The sequence below is a fragment of the Xenopus tropicalis genome, chromosome 7 (genome assembly GCF_000004195.4).
Source record: "Xenopus tropicalis strain Nigerian chromosome 7, UCB_Xtro_10.0, whole genome shotgun sequence".
Lineage (NCBI taxonomy): Eukaryota > Metazoa > Chordata > Amphibia > Anura > Pipidae > Xenopus > Xenopus tropicalis.
The window spans coordinates 59,377,577-59,392,964 of NC_030683.2; the positions used below are offsets into that span (position 1 = coordinate 59,377,577).

Consider the following 15,388-nt stretch of genomic DNA (forward strand, 5'->3'; position numbering starts at 1 on the left):
ACAATGGATTACAGCCTGAGCCTGAGGTGTGAACTCTGCAGGGGGTGAACAATGCAGAGATTAATAGGTGTGAACAGTAGAGGGGATTACATGATTAAACAATACAGGGGGTTTACAGCCTGAATCTGAGGTGAGAACCATGCAGGGGGCCAGTTAATCTCAGTACTGATACCATTTAAAGCTTACACAAAGGTAAGCCATCAAAGCAGCCAAACAGGTGGGGGGCCACACAGAGGGGGGTCGAGGGCCGCATGTGGCCCGCGGGCCGCCAGTTGGACAGCACTGCTCTAGATCATGTTGGGATTTCTAGAGATATTTGTATAGTTTTTGTGATTGGTCCGTTCTTGCTCTATATCTGTGCTTTCTTATTGTAGTTAGCACCAAAAATGGCAAATTTGGAAGCTTTCTCACTGCTCTGGCTTTCAGGAAATTTGGGCTGGTGAGGATCTCAAGCAGGCATGTCTGTTTAGGGCACCATCTTGGTCTCCATCATATGCTTTAAAATAGAAACATTTTAGCATTACAGTCTATGAGAACCTTGAGCAATGCAAGACACATTTCTTGGGCATTTTAAGGCTTGAAAATATGCAAGCAACAAATGGTAAATACCTGAGAATTAACAAAGTTGAAAAGCATTCTGCATCATTTCTCATGCATGAGATTCAGCAAGATAAATCAAGAATATTTTTTTATAAAGCACCCTTAATATACCTGGTGCTCTTTAAATGATTGCTCTTGAAATGGTGCTCTGTAAATGGAGTTATAAACCAAAGGAGTTACAAACTAAAGGAGTTTAAAACAAGGTACTAAGTTTGTATTTATTCCAGATCTTTATCCCCTAGTTTTGTTTAACTGTTTCTGTAACTGGGAGAATGAGCAGCAGCAACACAGTGCACAGCCTGCCACATGTATGCGGTTGTGGAACAACAGTCCCAAAGTGCATACCTCTGTTGTGGATGTGAGTGAATTGCCACTTTAGAGGCTCGCAACACTGCGTTCGATTGACAATCTTGAGAGGAGTCTCTTGCTCCCTAAGCAGGAGCTAGCGGGATCAGATAATTTGGGGGGAGGGGAGCAGCGAAAGGATGATAAGGCAGTAAGCTGTGTGACAGTTAGACAATCTAGTGTGGGTAAAAGGAAGAGGGAGGCTGCGCTAGGGTTTGCGCATCCCAACAGATTTGCTATATTGTGTGAAGAAGATGGCAGTTCTAGATGAGGCTGATCTCTCTAACAGCCAGGAGACCAGTTTCTCTAGTAGTGGTGGGGAGGAGAGCAGAGCTAGGCTTAAACAGATGGTGGTTATAGGGGATTCACTCATTTGGAAAGTGGACAGGGTAATCTGTCGAACGGATCACTTCAACCGAACAGTCTGCTGTCTTCCTGGTGCCAGGGTTTGGCATGTGGTTGATCGAGTCAACAAATTATTGGGAGGTGCTGGGCATGACCCGGCTGTCTTGGTACATATTGGTACTAATGCCAAAATGAATGGTAGGTGGAGGACCTTAAAGAGTGAGTTCAAGTATCTAGGCTCTAAGATTAAGGAAAGGTCCTCCAATGTAATTTTTTTTCAAAAATTTTGCCGGTGTCACGTGCAAGTTTAGGAGCTTTGGGAGCTAAATGCGTGGCTAAAGTCTTGGTGTAGGAAGGAAGGGTTTGGGTTTCTAGAGCACTGGGCTGACTTCTCTTTGGGGTACAGTCTATACAGCCGTGACGGATTGCAGTGGAAGGGGGTCGGTTGTGCTAGGGGAGAGAATGGTTAAGAAGCTAGACGGGGGGTGAGCTAAAGTTTTATTGGAAAGCTAGTGTAGACAGGTCAGTGGGACTAGCAAAGGGTTGTGGGGGAGGAGTGAGGGGGGCATAGAGTTTATCAGATAAGGAGCTTCTATTGTTACAAGGGAAACAGACTAATAATCGCCTTAGCTCTAACTCTCCGTTAGCTAATATCAGAGGGAGAAGTAGTAATCTCCGCTGCATGCTGGCTAATGCTTGTCGGGTAAATTAGGGGAGCTGCAGGCTATTGCATATATTGAAAATTATGATTTAATTGGTATCACTGAGACCTGGTAGGATGAAAAATGCGACTGGGCTGTGAATTTTAATGGTTACATACTTTTTAGGAGGGACAGAGAAATTAAAAAGTGTGGAGGGGTTTGTCTTTATGTAAAGCCAAATTTAAAGCTATGTAGTAAAGACAATAACAATGAAAATGTTGAATCTCTTTGGATAGAAATTTCAGCAGGGCTAAAGTTTACAAAGAAAATAATCATTGGTGTATGCTATAAACCACCACGTATAGGTGATGGGGAAGAGGCCCAGCTACTGTTGCAAATGGAGGAGTAATGTGGTGGCTAAGTCAGAAAAAGCTTGTAGGTTTGTAAATATGCTAAATGACAACTTTTTACTTCAAGCGGTTGAAGAACCTACTAGGAGTGACTCTATTTTGGACCTGGTAATATCTAATAATACTGAACTCATCTCAGGTTGGTAAGAAAAACCACATTAAAGCATTCAAGCTAGCTGGGACAGCAGAAACTTTCATCAGGTACAAGGAAGCAAATAAAGCATGCAAAAAAAGCAAGCTAAAATATAGATGGAAAGGGATATTGCAGCTAGGAGTAAAAAGAATCCAACATTATTTTTTAATTATGTAAATAGTACAAAAATGAAGCAAGAAGGGATGGGAACCTTATTATAATAAGGGGGTCAGTTGGTTGATGAGAACAGGGGAAAAGCAGAAATTTTGAGCTCTTATTTTTCAACTGTCTATAGATCTGAGGAGCAATCTAATGAAGGCTTCCCTTTTAATATGTCCAGTTCTAGTAATATAGCTACTGACGCATGGGTCACTAGGGAGGAAATTCAAAAGAGACTTGAACATGTAAAGGTAAACGAAGGTCCAGGACCTATTAAACAAGCTTAGCGCTGTGATTGCCAAGCATCTTCACTTAATTTTTCAGGATTCCTTGAGGTCTGGCATGGTGCCGAGAGACTGTGGTGCCGTTATTTAAAAAGGGATCCCGTTCTCAGCCTGAAAACTATAGGCCTGTTAGTCTGACATCAGTAGTAGGAAAGCTTTTGGAAGGGGTAATAAGGGATAGGGTACGTGAATACATTGCAGTTTACATTACTATAAGTTTGTGCCAGCATGGTTTTATGCGTAACAGATCTATCCAGACTAATTTAGTCACCTTTAATGAGGAGGTGAGCAGGAACCTTGATGCTGGAATGGCAGTTGATGTCATCTACTTGGACTTTGCTAAAGCATTTGATACAGTACCTCACAGAAGGTTAATGATCAAATTGAGGAATTTTGGCCTAGAACATAATATTTGTAATTGGATAGAGAACTGGCTGAAGGATAGATTACAAAGAGTGGTGGTAAATGTTGTTGTGTTGTTAGTGGAGTACCGCAGGGGTCAGTCCTTGGTCCTTTGCTTTTTAACTTGTTTATTAATGACCTGGAGGTGGGCATAGAGAGTACTGTTTCTATTTTTGCTGACAACACTAAATTGTGCAAAACTATAAGTTCCATGCAGGATGCTGCCACTTTGCAGAGTGATTTGACAAAATTGGAAAACTGGGCAGCAAACTGGAAAATGAGGTTCAATGTGGACAAGTGCAAAGTTATGCACTTTGGTATAAATAATATAAACGCGAACTATCTACTAAATGGTAGTTGCGGGTATCCTTAATGGAGAAGGATCTAGGGGTTTTTGTAAATAACAAGTTGTCTAATTTCAGGCAGTGTCATTCTGTGGCTACTAAAGCAAATAAAGTGCTGTCTTTCATAAAAAAGGGCATTGACTCAAGGGATGAAAACATAATTTTACCTCTTTATAGGTCCCTGGTAAGGCCTCACCTTGAGTATGTGGTGCAGTTTTGGGCTCCAGTCCTTAAAGTGGACCTGTCACCCAGGCATAAAAAGCTGTATAATAAAAGTCCTTTTCAAATTAAACATGAAACCAAAATTCTTTTTTTTATTAACACATCCATACCCATTATAAAAGCATTTAAAAATCCTAGCTGTCAATCATATATTGCCTGCCCCGCCTCTATGCCTAAGGCATAGAGGCGGGGCAGACACTTACTTTCACTTTGAATTCAGAACTTCTTAGATGTTGCTGCACTCCTCTCATTGCCCCTTCCTCCTCACCATCTAATTTTGTAACCACTGCATAGGCATGAGCATCAGGTCCCCCATACTGGCACAGAAACAAGATTTTGGCAAGATACAAAGCATGCCTTAATAACAGTGTCCACAAAATCGCACCTGCCTATTTGATGTGACTGTGTAATTCCAGGACTGAAGGAAACAAGATTTACATTACTTATATAATGTAAGTGAAGTTTATTTTGCTTAACCAACACAATAGAAAAAAATTTCGAATTATCTCTTAGGGTGACAGGTCCTCTTTAAGAAGGATATTAATGAGCTGGAGAGAGTGCAGAGAAGTGCAACTAAACTGGTAAAGGGGATGGAATATTTAAGCTATGAGGTTAGACTGTCGAGGTTGGGGTTGTTTTCTCTGGAAAAGAGGCGCTTGCAAGGGGACATGATTACTCTGTACAAATACATTAGAGGGGATTATAGGCAGATAGGGGGTGTTCTTTTTTCCCATAAAAGCGATCAACGCACCAGAGGCCACCTCTTTAGATTAGAGGAACGGAGTTTCCATTTGAAGCAGCGTAGGTGGTTTCTCACAGTGAGGGCAGTGAGGTTGTAGAATGCCCTTCCTAGTGATGTTGTAATGGCAGATTCTGTTAATGCCTTTAAGAGGGGCCTGGATGAGTTCTTGAACAAGCATAGTATCCAAGGCTATTGTGATACTAATATCTACAGTTAGTATTAATGGTTGTATATATAGTTTATGTATTTGATAGTATAGATTGGTAAGTATAGGTTGTGTGTGCTGCGTTTACTTGGAAGGGTTGTACTTGATGGACTCTGTGTCATAGTTACATAGGGTTGAAAAAAGACCAAACAGGATAATAAATAATCCGTTCAAAGGGAAACTGTTGTAAAAATGAAAATTTCATATACTTCATCACACAAACTTGAAAAAAAAAACTTTTAAAATAATCATTTAAAAATTCCCAACCGATAATCAAGTTAATCCACTATTAACCTTTAATGTTACCCACCCAATTACACTGTAAGCTTTACAGGGCAGGTACGGCCTTTCTACTGTGTCTCTTATTAAATGGCACTTAATTTCAGTGTATTTATACTCCTTTATTGTATGTATTATTGTGTGCTCCCTTTGACAATACATTAGACCTAGCTGTTTTTCAGTTAAAGGACATGTCAACCACAAAAATAATTGTTTGCCTAATAAAAGAATCATAATTCTAAGCACTTTCCAATATCAATTTTGCTAAAAATTATTAGTGCTTTAAAAGTTATGTGTAAATGTAATTGCTATAGAAAGCAGCATTTGCTGAACTCCAGATTGTTACATTAAAATGTTGCTTAGAATTATGTTTTCTTTGATGAGGAAAAAAATATTTTTGGGGTTGACATTGGGGCCAATTCACCAAAGGTCGTTAACGCTTATCGCATACTTTTTTGCGTTAAAAAGCATGCGATAAATAAGTACCGATTCATCAACATAATTTCGCATGCGTTATCACTCATATCGCATGCATTAAAAAGCGCATTATCGCATTATCGCATTGCGGTAATTAGCACATAGAAATAATACTAACGCATGATTCACAAACACATATGAAGCGTTAAACGCATAAAATGCGATAATTACCATGAAACTTAACGCCTCCCAGGAGTAGGCATTACTGAACAAAATTGCAGCTGGTGATTGTCTGTGGTGACAAGATGGAGTTTGCAGTCGGATTTTTTCAAGTATGTGATCTTCCTAGAGTGATGATCAGGGAAATGGTAATTTTCAGAACAGTAGTTTTCAGAAAGTAACTGCTACGTGCGTAGTAGCGTGCGCTAATTTCAAGAGCGGCAAAAAATATCGCACGAGGCAGAAATGATTGTGCATGCGTTTAAAATATCGCTTAAAATCACTCAACGCCAGATAAGTGATAATATTTTTAACGCATGCTATAAATAGCAGTCATTTTTTCAACCTTTAGTGAATCTGCCCCATGTTCTTTAAATGTCAATCAATATCTGACTCAAAAAGAAAAAGATTGCTGAAGACTAACTGGAGTATTTCATAAGCATTACAGAATTTTAAATTGAAAGAAAGTTTATTTCTATGAAATGACTCATACATAAAATGTTTGTTTTCCTAATTGTTCTCATTTAATAAAAAAAAAACTGCTGTGGGCAGAAAGTTGGTACATATCCTGGGAAAGACTGCATTAAATTGGTCTCTAAACCCTCAGGGCATTCCTTAAATAGATATGGAGCCCTTGAACTGTGAAAATCTTCTTTTCCTCGGGGCAATCCTCTGGTGATTGATGCTTGGAACTCCTGTTTAGTTCTATCTGTCTTCAAAGAAATCAAGCTGGATAGATCCAGAGCCATACAAATTCTCAGTTCTAGCTAAGGAGATTATTGATTGTAATCCTTCACCATACAGTACTCTTTTGAGCATTCTTCATAATCAGCCTTTACTTCAAGCATTAATACAAAACAATATCTATATATCTATACGATATCTGGATTTGTGAATGTTTTTATGGCTCATTGTTCCATTCTTGCATTTTTGTGTTTTTGGCTACTTACCTCTTTTCCTTGTAAGTAAGGAAAGACATATCAAAACAAAACCTTTATGGTTTGATAAAAGTGTAAGATTTACTTAATTACTAAATCTCATATTTTTATTTTGAAACCACAAAAAAAAACTCATTCTCACAAATGGAGTAAAATGAATCCAAAATGATTTTTAAAATATGTAAATAGTAAAGAAATAAAGCAAGCAGGGATGATGAGGGGTGATTGGTTGATGAGAACAGGGAAAAAAGCAGGAATTCTGAACTGTTTTTTTTATCTGTCTACACAACTGAGGAACCAGCTAATTAAGCTTAATAGACCCACAACTAGCAATATAACTACTGATGCATGGGTCACGCAGGAGGATATACTAGAGACCTTGAATGTGTAACGGTAAACAAAGGTCTGGGACTGGATGGTACTCATTCCAGGATACTTATCAAGCTTAGCTCTGTGATTGCCAAACCTCTTCTTTGAATTTTTACAATTCATTAAAATCTAGCATGGAGCAGAGAGGCTGGGGTTATTGCTAATGTGATGCCACTATTCAAAAATGTATCCTGTTCTCAGCCTGAAAACTATAGGTCTGTTAGTCTGACATCAGTGGTAGAAAAGCTTCTCAAAAGAGTTATAAGGGATAAGATACTTGAATACATTTGAATACATTGCAAATCACAATACTATAAGTACTATGCCAGCATGGTTTTACACATAACAGATTTTGGCATACTAATTTAATTGTCTACATGGAGTAAAGCATTTGATACAGTACTGCACAGTTAATAGTGCAATTAATGAATATTAACCTGGAACACAATTTGTACTGGGATTCTATAGAACTGGCTGAAGGAGAGATTACAAAGAGTGGTGGTAAATGGAATATTTTCTTATTGGACCACTGTTAGTGTAGTACTGCAGGGGTCTGTTCTTGGTCCTTTGCTTTTTTTATTACTTGTTTATTAATGACCTGGAGGGTGGCATTGAAAGTACTGTTTCTGTTGTTAATTGTGCAAAACTATAAGTTCCATGCAGGATGCTGCCACTTTGTAGAGCGATTTGACGAAATTGGAAAACTGAGTAGCAAAATTGCACTTATCAATACTGACCCTCATTTTCAAAGTTATGCACTTTCAGTTTAAATATACTGTATACATTCTTAATACTTTTATTAAGATATGTATCATTAAAAAATTGCAGTATAGTAAGTGGATTTTGAATAATTTATCAAAACCATATCTTACATGAAGCTGATTATTAAATTCTGATGTAATTTGCACTGGTTTCTAAGATGCCTTGTAATGTGATTCAGAAGCAATTAGGATTGGAGGGAGACAAGGAGGCTAGTGCAGAGAGCACAAAAGCCGAAATTCTCAAAATCTGCCCCTGGTAATTTACATAGCCGAAATTCCAATTTTTAAATTGAAATTCCGGCTCCTCTAGTGCAGAGAGCACAAAAGCTCTCTGCACTAGAGGAGACACAATTTCAATTTAAAAATTGGAATTTCGGCTATGTAAATTACCAGGGGCAGATTTTTGCTGCCCCATGTAACTTCAGGGGTGCTGCTGCTTATGGCAAGTTTCTTAGCTTGTCTCATTTCAGCAGCACCCCTGATTAAACAGCATTTTACGGACATTCCATTTTCCTTCTGTGTTTACCCCTGTGAAGAATCTTACCCAGTTAATAAATTGCAGAAATTCCCTTGTACTGCACATCTAAAATCTAGAGTTTTAGTCCTTTATAGAGTTGTTTCTACAACATAATTTCAAAGAAGACCATGTATTCCCTAATTGCTTACCCATGAAAATGCTAGAAATAAATTTGGTATTGTTAATTACCGGATCCAAAACAGTGTTTCCTAGGAGGTTCCTGAACTACCTGATTAAAAAAATGTAATTTAGTATATTTACAATATGTTAACTCAGCGGATAGAGGATGGTGGTTACTAGGGACATTTTCAGAACCACATATCTTTACTACTAATGGGCTGTGGTTGCTTTGGACTAATATAGAATCTTATTTGATAATGTGCAGCATTTCTAGCCCATTTTTTTTAAGTGGTAACTCTCCATTAATAAAATTTGCACGTAAAAGAGTGCAAAGTGATTGTTTAGTAGATTTTCTTATCAATAAGCAAAGCTGAGGTTAACAGTGGGTGCAGAAGAAACAGGCAAGAGACCATGTTATCCTGTTCAGCCATTCATAAAATAGAAATATAATATTATTTAAAATCTCATTTCAAATTTTTTTTTTCTACTATTTTTTTTTTTAGTTCGATGTGAATGGAGATGGCCATATTAGTGGTTTAGAGCTCCATGATGCTGCTCAGACCTTCTTGGGGCAACCTCTGAACTCCAGTGAAGTCCAGGAAATTATTCATGATGTAGATCTCAATGGGGATGGGAGAGTTGACTTTGACGGTAAGTGACTACAGCTTTGTATTATGTGAGACTAATTGTCATGTTAAAAAGTGGTCATAAAAAGTGTATTTTCAAATGTTCCTTTATTTCTATGGAAAGCAATATCTCTGGATTTGTATGATTCCTCAGAAACCAGGTGTTAAACAGACCTAGAGGAGAGCTGACTTCTGCTACATTATTACATTATTCAAGATTTAAACCAGGAAACAGAAAGCAATATTCACTTCATCAACACTCCATCACACACTCCATCAACTTGACAGGTGGGCAGAGCTATGGGGGGGTCTACAGATAACGTGACCAGTTGGCCCTGCCCACTACATAGACAGTTCCTGCCCACTGTGCAGCCACTATTTTGAGCCCTATTTGACCCACAATTTTGAGCAATAGCCATAATGTTATGCCCCACCCATTGCACGTTATGGACCCGTCCACTGCACAGCCATCATTTTGTGATTTTGTTCTGCCATTCAGTGTATTGCCGACAATACCCTGTGTTGGTAAATTGTAAAATGGCACCCTCAATACATGGGTTCTATGTGAGTACTATCATGTGGATATGAATGGTAATGCATTGTAGACCCATGATAACTTGAGGTTTAGAAACTTCTATGTTAGAGATACCTAATTATTACAGGAGGATATCAAAGGCATGCCCGGACAACTATTTTTGGAAAAGGTAATATGTCCGGGCATGCTTTATAGGAAATTCCAACATGTCCAGGGGCAGACAAGTTTATAAAAGACTGTACCAACAGTTATTGGGGCTGATTCACTAAAGGTTGATAAAATGAGTGCTATTTATAGCATGCGTAACAAATTTTATCACTTCTTATTTTTTGTGACTTAACGCTCGATTCACCTGTCATAATTAAGAAGCTATGTTCTTTGCGTTATTTAACTCGCGGTGAGCGATTTTATTGCGATTTTATCCCGCCGCGTATGTTATTTCCCACCACGTGCGATATTAGCACACGATATTATGCACATAACCATTACCTTCTGAAAACTACTGTTCTGAAAATTACCATTTCCCTGAAAACTGGAGGATGTATCACTCTAGGACGATCACATACTTGAAAAAATCTGACTGCAAACTCCATGTTGTGTTGCCAAAAGCTCACAAACCACAAGTACTGCCTACCCCAAGTAGGTGTTAGTACTATTTTTATTCGCTAATTAACGTAATGCGTTAGAAACAATGCTTTGCGAAGATGCATTTTTATGTGGATTAACGCATGCGAAATGACTCGGTACTTATTTATTGCATGCTTTTTAACACAAAAAATCATGCGATAAGCGTTATCGACCTTTAGTGAATTGGCCCCATTGTATAGTACAGGAAAGGTATGCAGAAAAAAAACATATACAGACAGATTAACAGTCACACACACTTAGGGCAGATTTACTAATCCATGAACAGTCCGAAGGCATCTGAATGAGTTTTTTCGTAATGATTGGTATTTTTGCGACTTTTTCGTATATTTTCCGCGACTTTTTCGTCGCCGTCGCGGAAAAAATCGGATTGTTTTTTCCGCTGTTTACTATAGCTAAAAAATCGCGACGACGATGAAAAAGTCACGCAAAATACGATAAAGTCGCGACGGCGACGGAAAAGTCGCAACAAATAGGAAAAATCGCGACGGCGATGAAAAAGTCACAAAATTTTCGTTTCCAATACGATTTTTTCCCTTTCGGGATTCAGATTCGTGGATTAGTAAATCTGCCCCTTAATGTACATTTTTAACTTCATAAATAATTACTGCTCTCAACTTTCGGTTTTAGATAAACTGCTCACTGTTACATGTTATGTACAGTAGTGATATTGTTATCATATACTGTACTTTTTAAGCAAATTCTACAAGTGGCCCTTGGTGTAATTTCATTGTTACATAGTTACATAGGGTTGAAAAAAGACCAAAGTCTATCAAGTTCAACCCATCCAAGTAAACCCAGCACACACAACCCACGCCTACCAATCTATACACTCACATACATAAACTATATATACAACCACTAATACTAACTGTAGATATTAGTATCACAATAGCCTTGGATATTCTGATTGTTCAAGAACTCATCCAGGCCCCTCTTAAAGGCATTAACAGAATCTGCCATTACCACATCTCTAGGAAGGGCATTCCACAACCTCACTGCCCTCACCGTGAAAAACCACCTACGCTGCTTCAAATGGAAGCTCCGTTCCTCTAATCTGAAGGGGTGACATCTGGTGCGTTGATCGTTTTTATGGGAAAAAAGAACATCCCCCATCTGCCTATAATCCCCTCTAATGTACTTGTACAGAGTAATCATGTCCCCTCGCAAGCGCCTCTTTTCCAGAGAAAACAACCCCAACCTCGACAGTCTAACCTCATAGTTTAAATTTTCCATCCCCTTAACCAGTTTAGTTGCACGTCTCTGCACTCTCTCCAGCTCATTAATATCCTTCTTAAGGACTGGAGCCCAAAACTGCACTTCATACTCAAGGTGAGGCCTTACCAGAGACCTATAAAGAGGTAAAATTATGTTTTCATCCCTTGAGTCAATGCCCTTTTTTATACAAGACAGCACTTTATTTGCTTTAGTAGCCACAGAATGATACTGCCTGGAATTAGACAATTTGTTATCTACAAAAACCCCTAGATCCGTCTCCATTAAGGATCCCCCCAACACACTACCATTCAGTAGATAGTTTGCGTTTATATTATTTCTACCAAAGTGCATAACTTTGCACTTATCAACATTGAACCTCATTTTCCAGTTTCCCAATTTTGTCAAATCACTCTGCAAAGCGGCAGCATCCTGCATGGAACTTATAGTTTTGCACAATTTTGTGTCATCAGCAAAAATAGAAACAGTACTGTCTATGCCCACCTCTAGGTCATTAATAAACAAGTTAAAAAGCAAAGGACCAAGGACTGACCCCTGCGGTACTCCACTAACCACACTGGTCCAATTAGAAAATGTTCCATTTACCACCACTCTTTGTAATCTATCCTTCAGCCAGTTCTCTATCCAATTACAAATATTATGTTCTAGGCCAATATTCCTTTATTTGATTATTAACCTTCTGTGAGGTACTGTATCAAACGCTTTAGCAAAGTCCAAGTAGATGACACCAACCGCCATTCCAGCATCGAGGTTCCTACTCACCTCCTTATAAAAGGCGACTAAATTAGTCTGGCAAGATCTGTTACGCATAAAACCATGCTGGCACATACTAATAGTATTGTGAACTGCAATGTATTCAAGTACCCTATCCCTTATAACCCCTTTCAAAAGTTTTCCTACTACTGATGTTAGACTAACAGGCCTATAGTTTTCAGGCTGAGAACGGGATCCCTTTTTAAATAACGGCACCACATTAGCAATCCGCCAGTCTCTCGGTACCATGCCAGACCTCAACGAATCCTGAAAAATTAAGTGAAGAGGTTTGGCAATCACAGCGCTCAGTTCATTTAATACCCTGGGATGAATCCCATCCGGTCCTGGACCTTTGTTTACCTTTACAAGTTCAAGTCTCTTTTGAATTTCCTCCCGAGAGACCCATGCATCAGTAGCTAAATTACTAGAACTGGGCATATTAAAAGGGAAGCCTTCATTCGCTGGCTCCTCAGATGTATAGACAGATGAAAAATAAGAGTTCAAAATTTCTGCTTTTTCCCCATTCTCATCAACCAACTTACCCCCCTGTGATAATAAGGTTCCCACCCCTTCTTGCTTCATTTTTTTACTATTTACATAATTAAAAAATAATTTTGGATTCTTTTTACTCCTAGCTGCAATATCCCTTTCCATCTCTATTTCAGCTTGCCTGATAGCTTTTTTGCATGCTTTATTTGCTTCCTTGTACCTGATGAAAGTTTCCACTGTCCCAGCTAACTTGAATGCTTTAAAAGCACGTTATTTATTACCAACCTCGACACTAACACTTTAATTCAGCCATAAAGGTTTTGCTTTGCGATGCCTCTCCTTGCTTACAAGGGGAATATACTGTTGTGTATACCTGCAAAGCAATGTTTTAAAGATGTTCCATTTTCCTTCTGTGTCTAACCCCATGAAAAGCCTTTCCCAGTTGACACATTGCAGAGATGCCCTTATACTGGCAAAGTCTGCACGTCTAAAGTCGAGCGTTTTAGTTACTCCCTTATAGAGCTGTCTCTGCAGCATTATCTCAAAGGAGACCATGTTGTGATCACTGTTCCCCAAATGCTCACCCACACAAATGTTAGAGATGAGTTCATTATTATTAGATATCACCAGGTCCAAAATAGAGTCATTCCTAGTAGGTTTTTGAACCGCCTGAAATAAAAAGTTGTCATTTAGCATATTTACAAACCTACTAGCTTTTTCTGTCTTAGCCACCCCATTACTCCAGTCAATGTCTGGATAATTAAAGTCCCCCATAATAACAACTTGATCCAGTTTTGAAGCCTCTTCCATTTGCAACAATAGCTGGGCCTCATCCCCCTCATCTATACGGGGTGGTTTATAGCATACACCAATGATCATTTTCTTTGTGACCTTCAGCCCTACTGAAATTTCTACCCAAAGAGATTCGACATTTTCATTGGTAATGTCTTTATTACATGGCTTTAAATCTGACTTTACATAAAGACAAACCCCTCCACCCTTTTTAATCTCTCTGTCCCTCCTAAAAAGTGTATAACCATTTACATTCACAGCCCAATCACATTTATCATCCCACCAGGTCTCAGTGATACCAATTAAATCATATTTTTCAAAACATGCAATAGCCTGCAGCTCCCCTAATTTACCCGACAAGCTTCGCGCCATGCAGCGGAGAATACTACTTCTCCCTCTGATGTTTACATTAGCTAACGGAGAGTTAGAGCTAAGGCAAATATTAGACTGTATTACACTGTTATTGTTTCGAAGTGGTGGATTTGACGGGATTAACAAATTCCAAAGCTTGTCAGTGATTCCACAACTCAAACTAGTACAGGTATCTATTCACAAATTTTACATAAAGGTTGAGGAGACAGCTTCATACCTGTGCAAATAAATACAAGGAATTCTGGGAACTAATCCCAACGAGATCCATTTACATGGGTTTATCCTATAGGCTAAATCTCACCCACTGGGTTTTAAAGTAGAAGCCAGGACAATAGCTGATCATATTTCCAACTACAGACCGGTTTCAACCTTCTTGGAGCTCTTTGGAATAGTTTCCTCAGAATTCCTTGTGTTTATTGCATACTATGAGGCGGTCTCCTCAACACTTATGATTTATTTGTTGTGTACTATAGAGATGTAGCGAACTGTTCGCCGGCGAACTAATTCGCGCAAACATCGGGTGTTCGCATTCGCGCAAATTCGCGGACTTTTGCCGATGTTCGCCACTTTGGGTTCGCCGCGGGTTTTTTTGGCGCTTTGTTTCCGCCGCGTTTTTTCGCTTCGTTTTATCGCCTATGCATATACATAGGAATAGCTTGCGGTTTTTTTTGGCGTTATTTTTTGGCGTTTTTTGGGGGGGGGTTTTTTTGGCGTTTTTTTTACAAAGTATTTTTCAGAGAAGTTTTTGCCCTTGATCCCCCTCCTGCATGCCACTGTCCAGGTCGTGGCACCCTTTAAACAACTTTAAAATCAGTTTTCTGGCCAGAAATGGCTTTTCTAGGTTTTAAAGTTCGCCTTCCCATTGAAGTCTATGGGGTTCGCAAAGTTCGCGAATATTCACGAGTTTTGGCGAAAGTCCGCGAACGGGTTCGCGAACATTTTCGGCGATGTTCGCTACATCACTAGTGTACTACGTATAATGCTGGTAAGATAAATATCATAGTAAACATGAGAGTTCCCTCAGTTGACCCTTACACTTAAAGGACATGTAAAACCCACACACAAAAATGTAATCAGTGAACAACCTCTTTGAAATCCCCCCCCCCCCCTTGGCAATTAGCTTTGATTTCTGGCTTGCTAGACATGCTCAGTTGTTCTAAGTTCAGATTACTAAACATGCCCTCCAGTCTAGCAGCCAGTAAAGAGATGGCATTGCTGGTTCCCGTAGAATCTCAGCTCTAGCTGTCTGCTTCAATTTTTTCTCCTGAGCTCAGCTTTACCATTACAGTGCTCAAACAAAGCAGAACTTTGCTGAATAAGGGTCTGTGTGTGTATATGCTGCTTGCAGGGGCGGGCCGAGCCGACCGGGCGCCCTAGGCAACCTGGTCGGCCACCTCGCCCCTGCATCGCACACAGCCCCCCCCCTTCCTTACCCACCCATGTGTTTTGGTGCGCATGCGCAGTTCGAGCGTGCAGGGGGGCGATGCG

The 15,388-nt window shown here is 39.4% G+C and overlaps 1 protein-coding gene across 1 annotated transcript in view; it reads left to right on the top strand.

Annotated features, from left to right (window-relative positions):
* The window catches only part of cabp4 (calcium binding protein 4), an 87,586-nt gene that overhangs the window by 24,131 nt on the left and 48,067 nt on the right, over window positions 1-15,388 (top strand). The window contains exon 6 of the mRNA XM_012966747.3: window positions 8,956-9,103. Coding sequence (XP_012822201.1) covers window positions 8,956-9,103 — 148 coding nt within the window. The remainder of the gene's footprint in view (window positions 1-8,955; window positions 9,104-15,388) is intronic.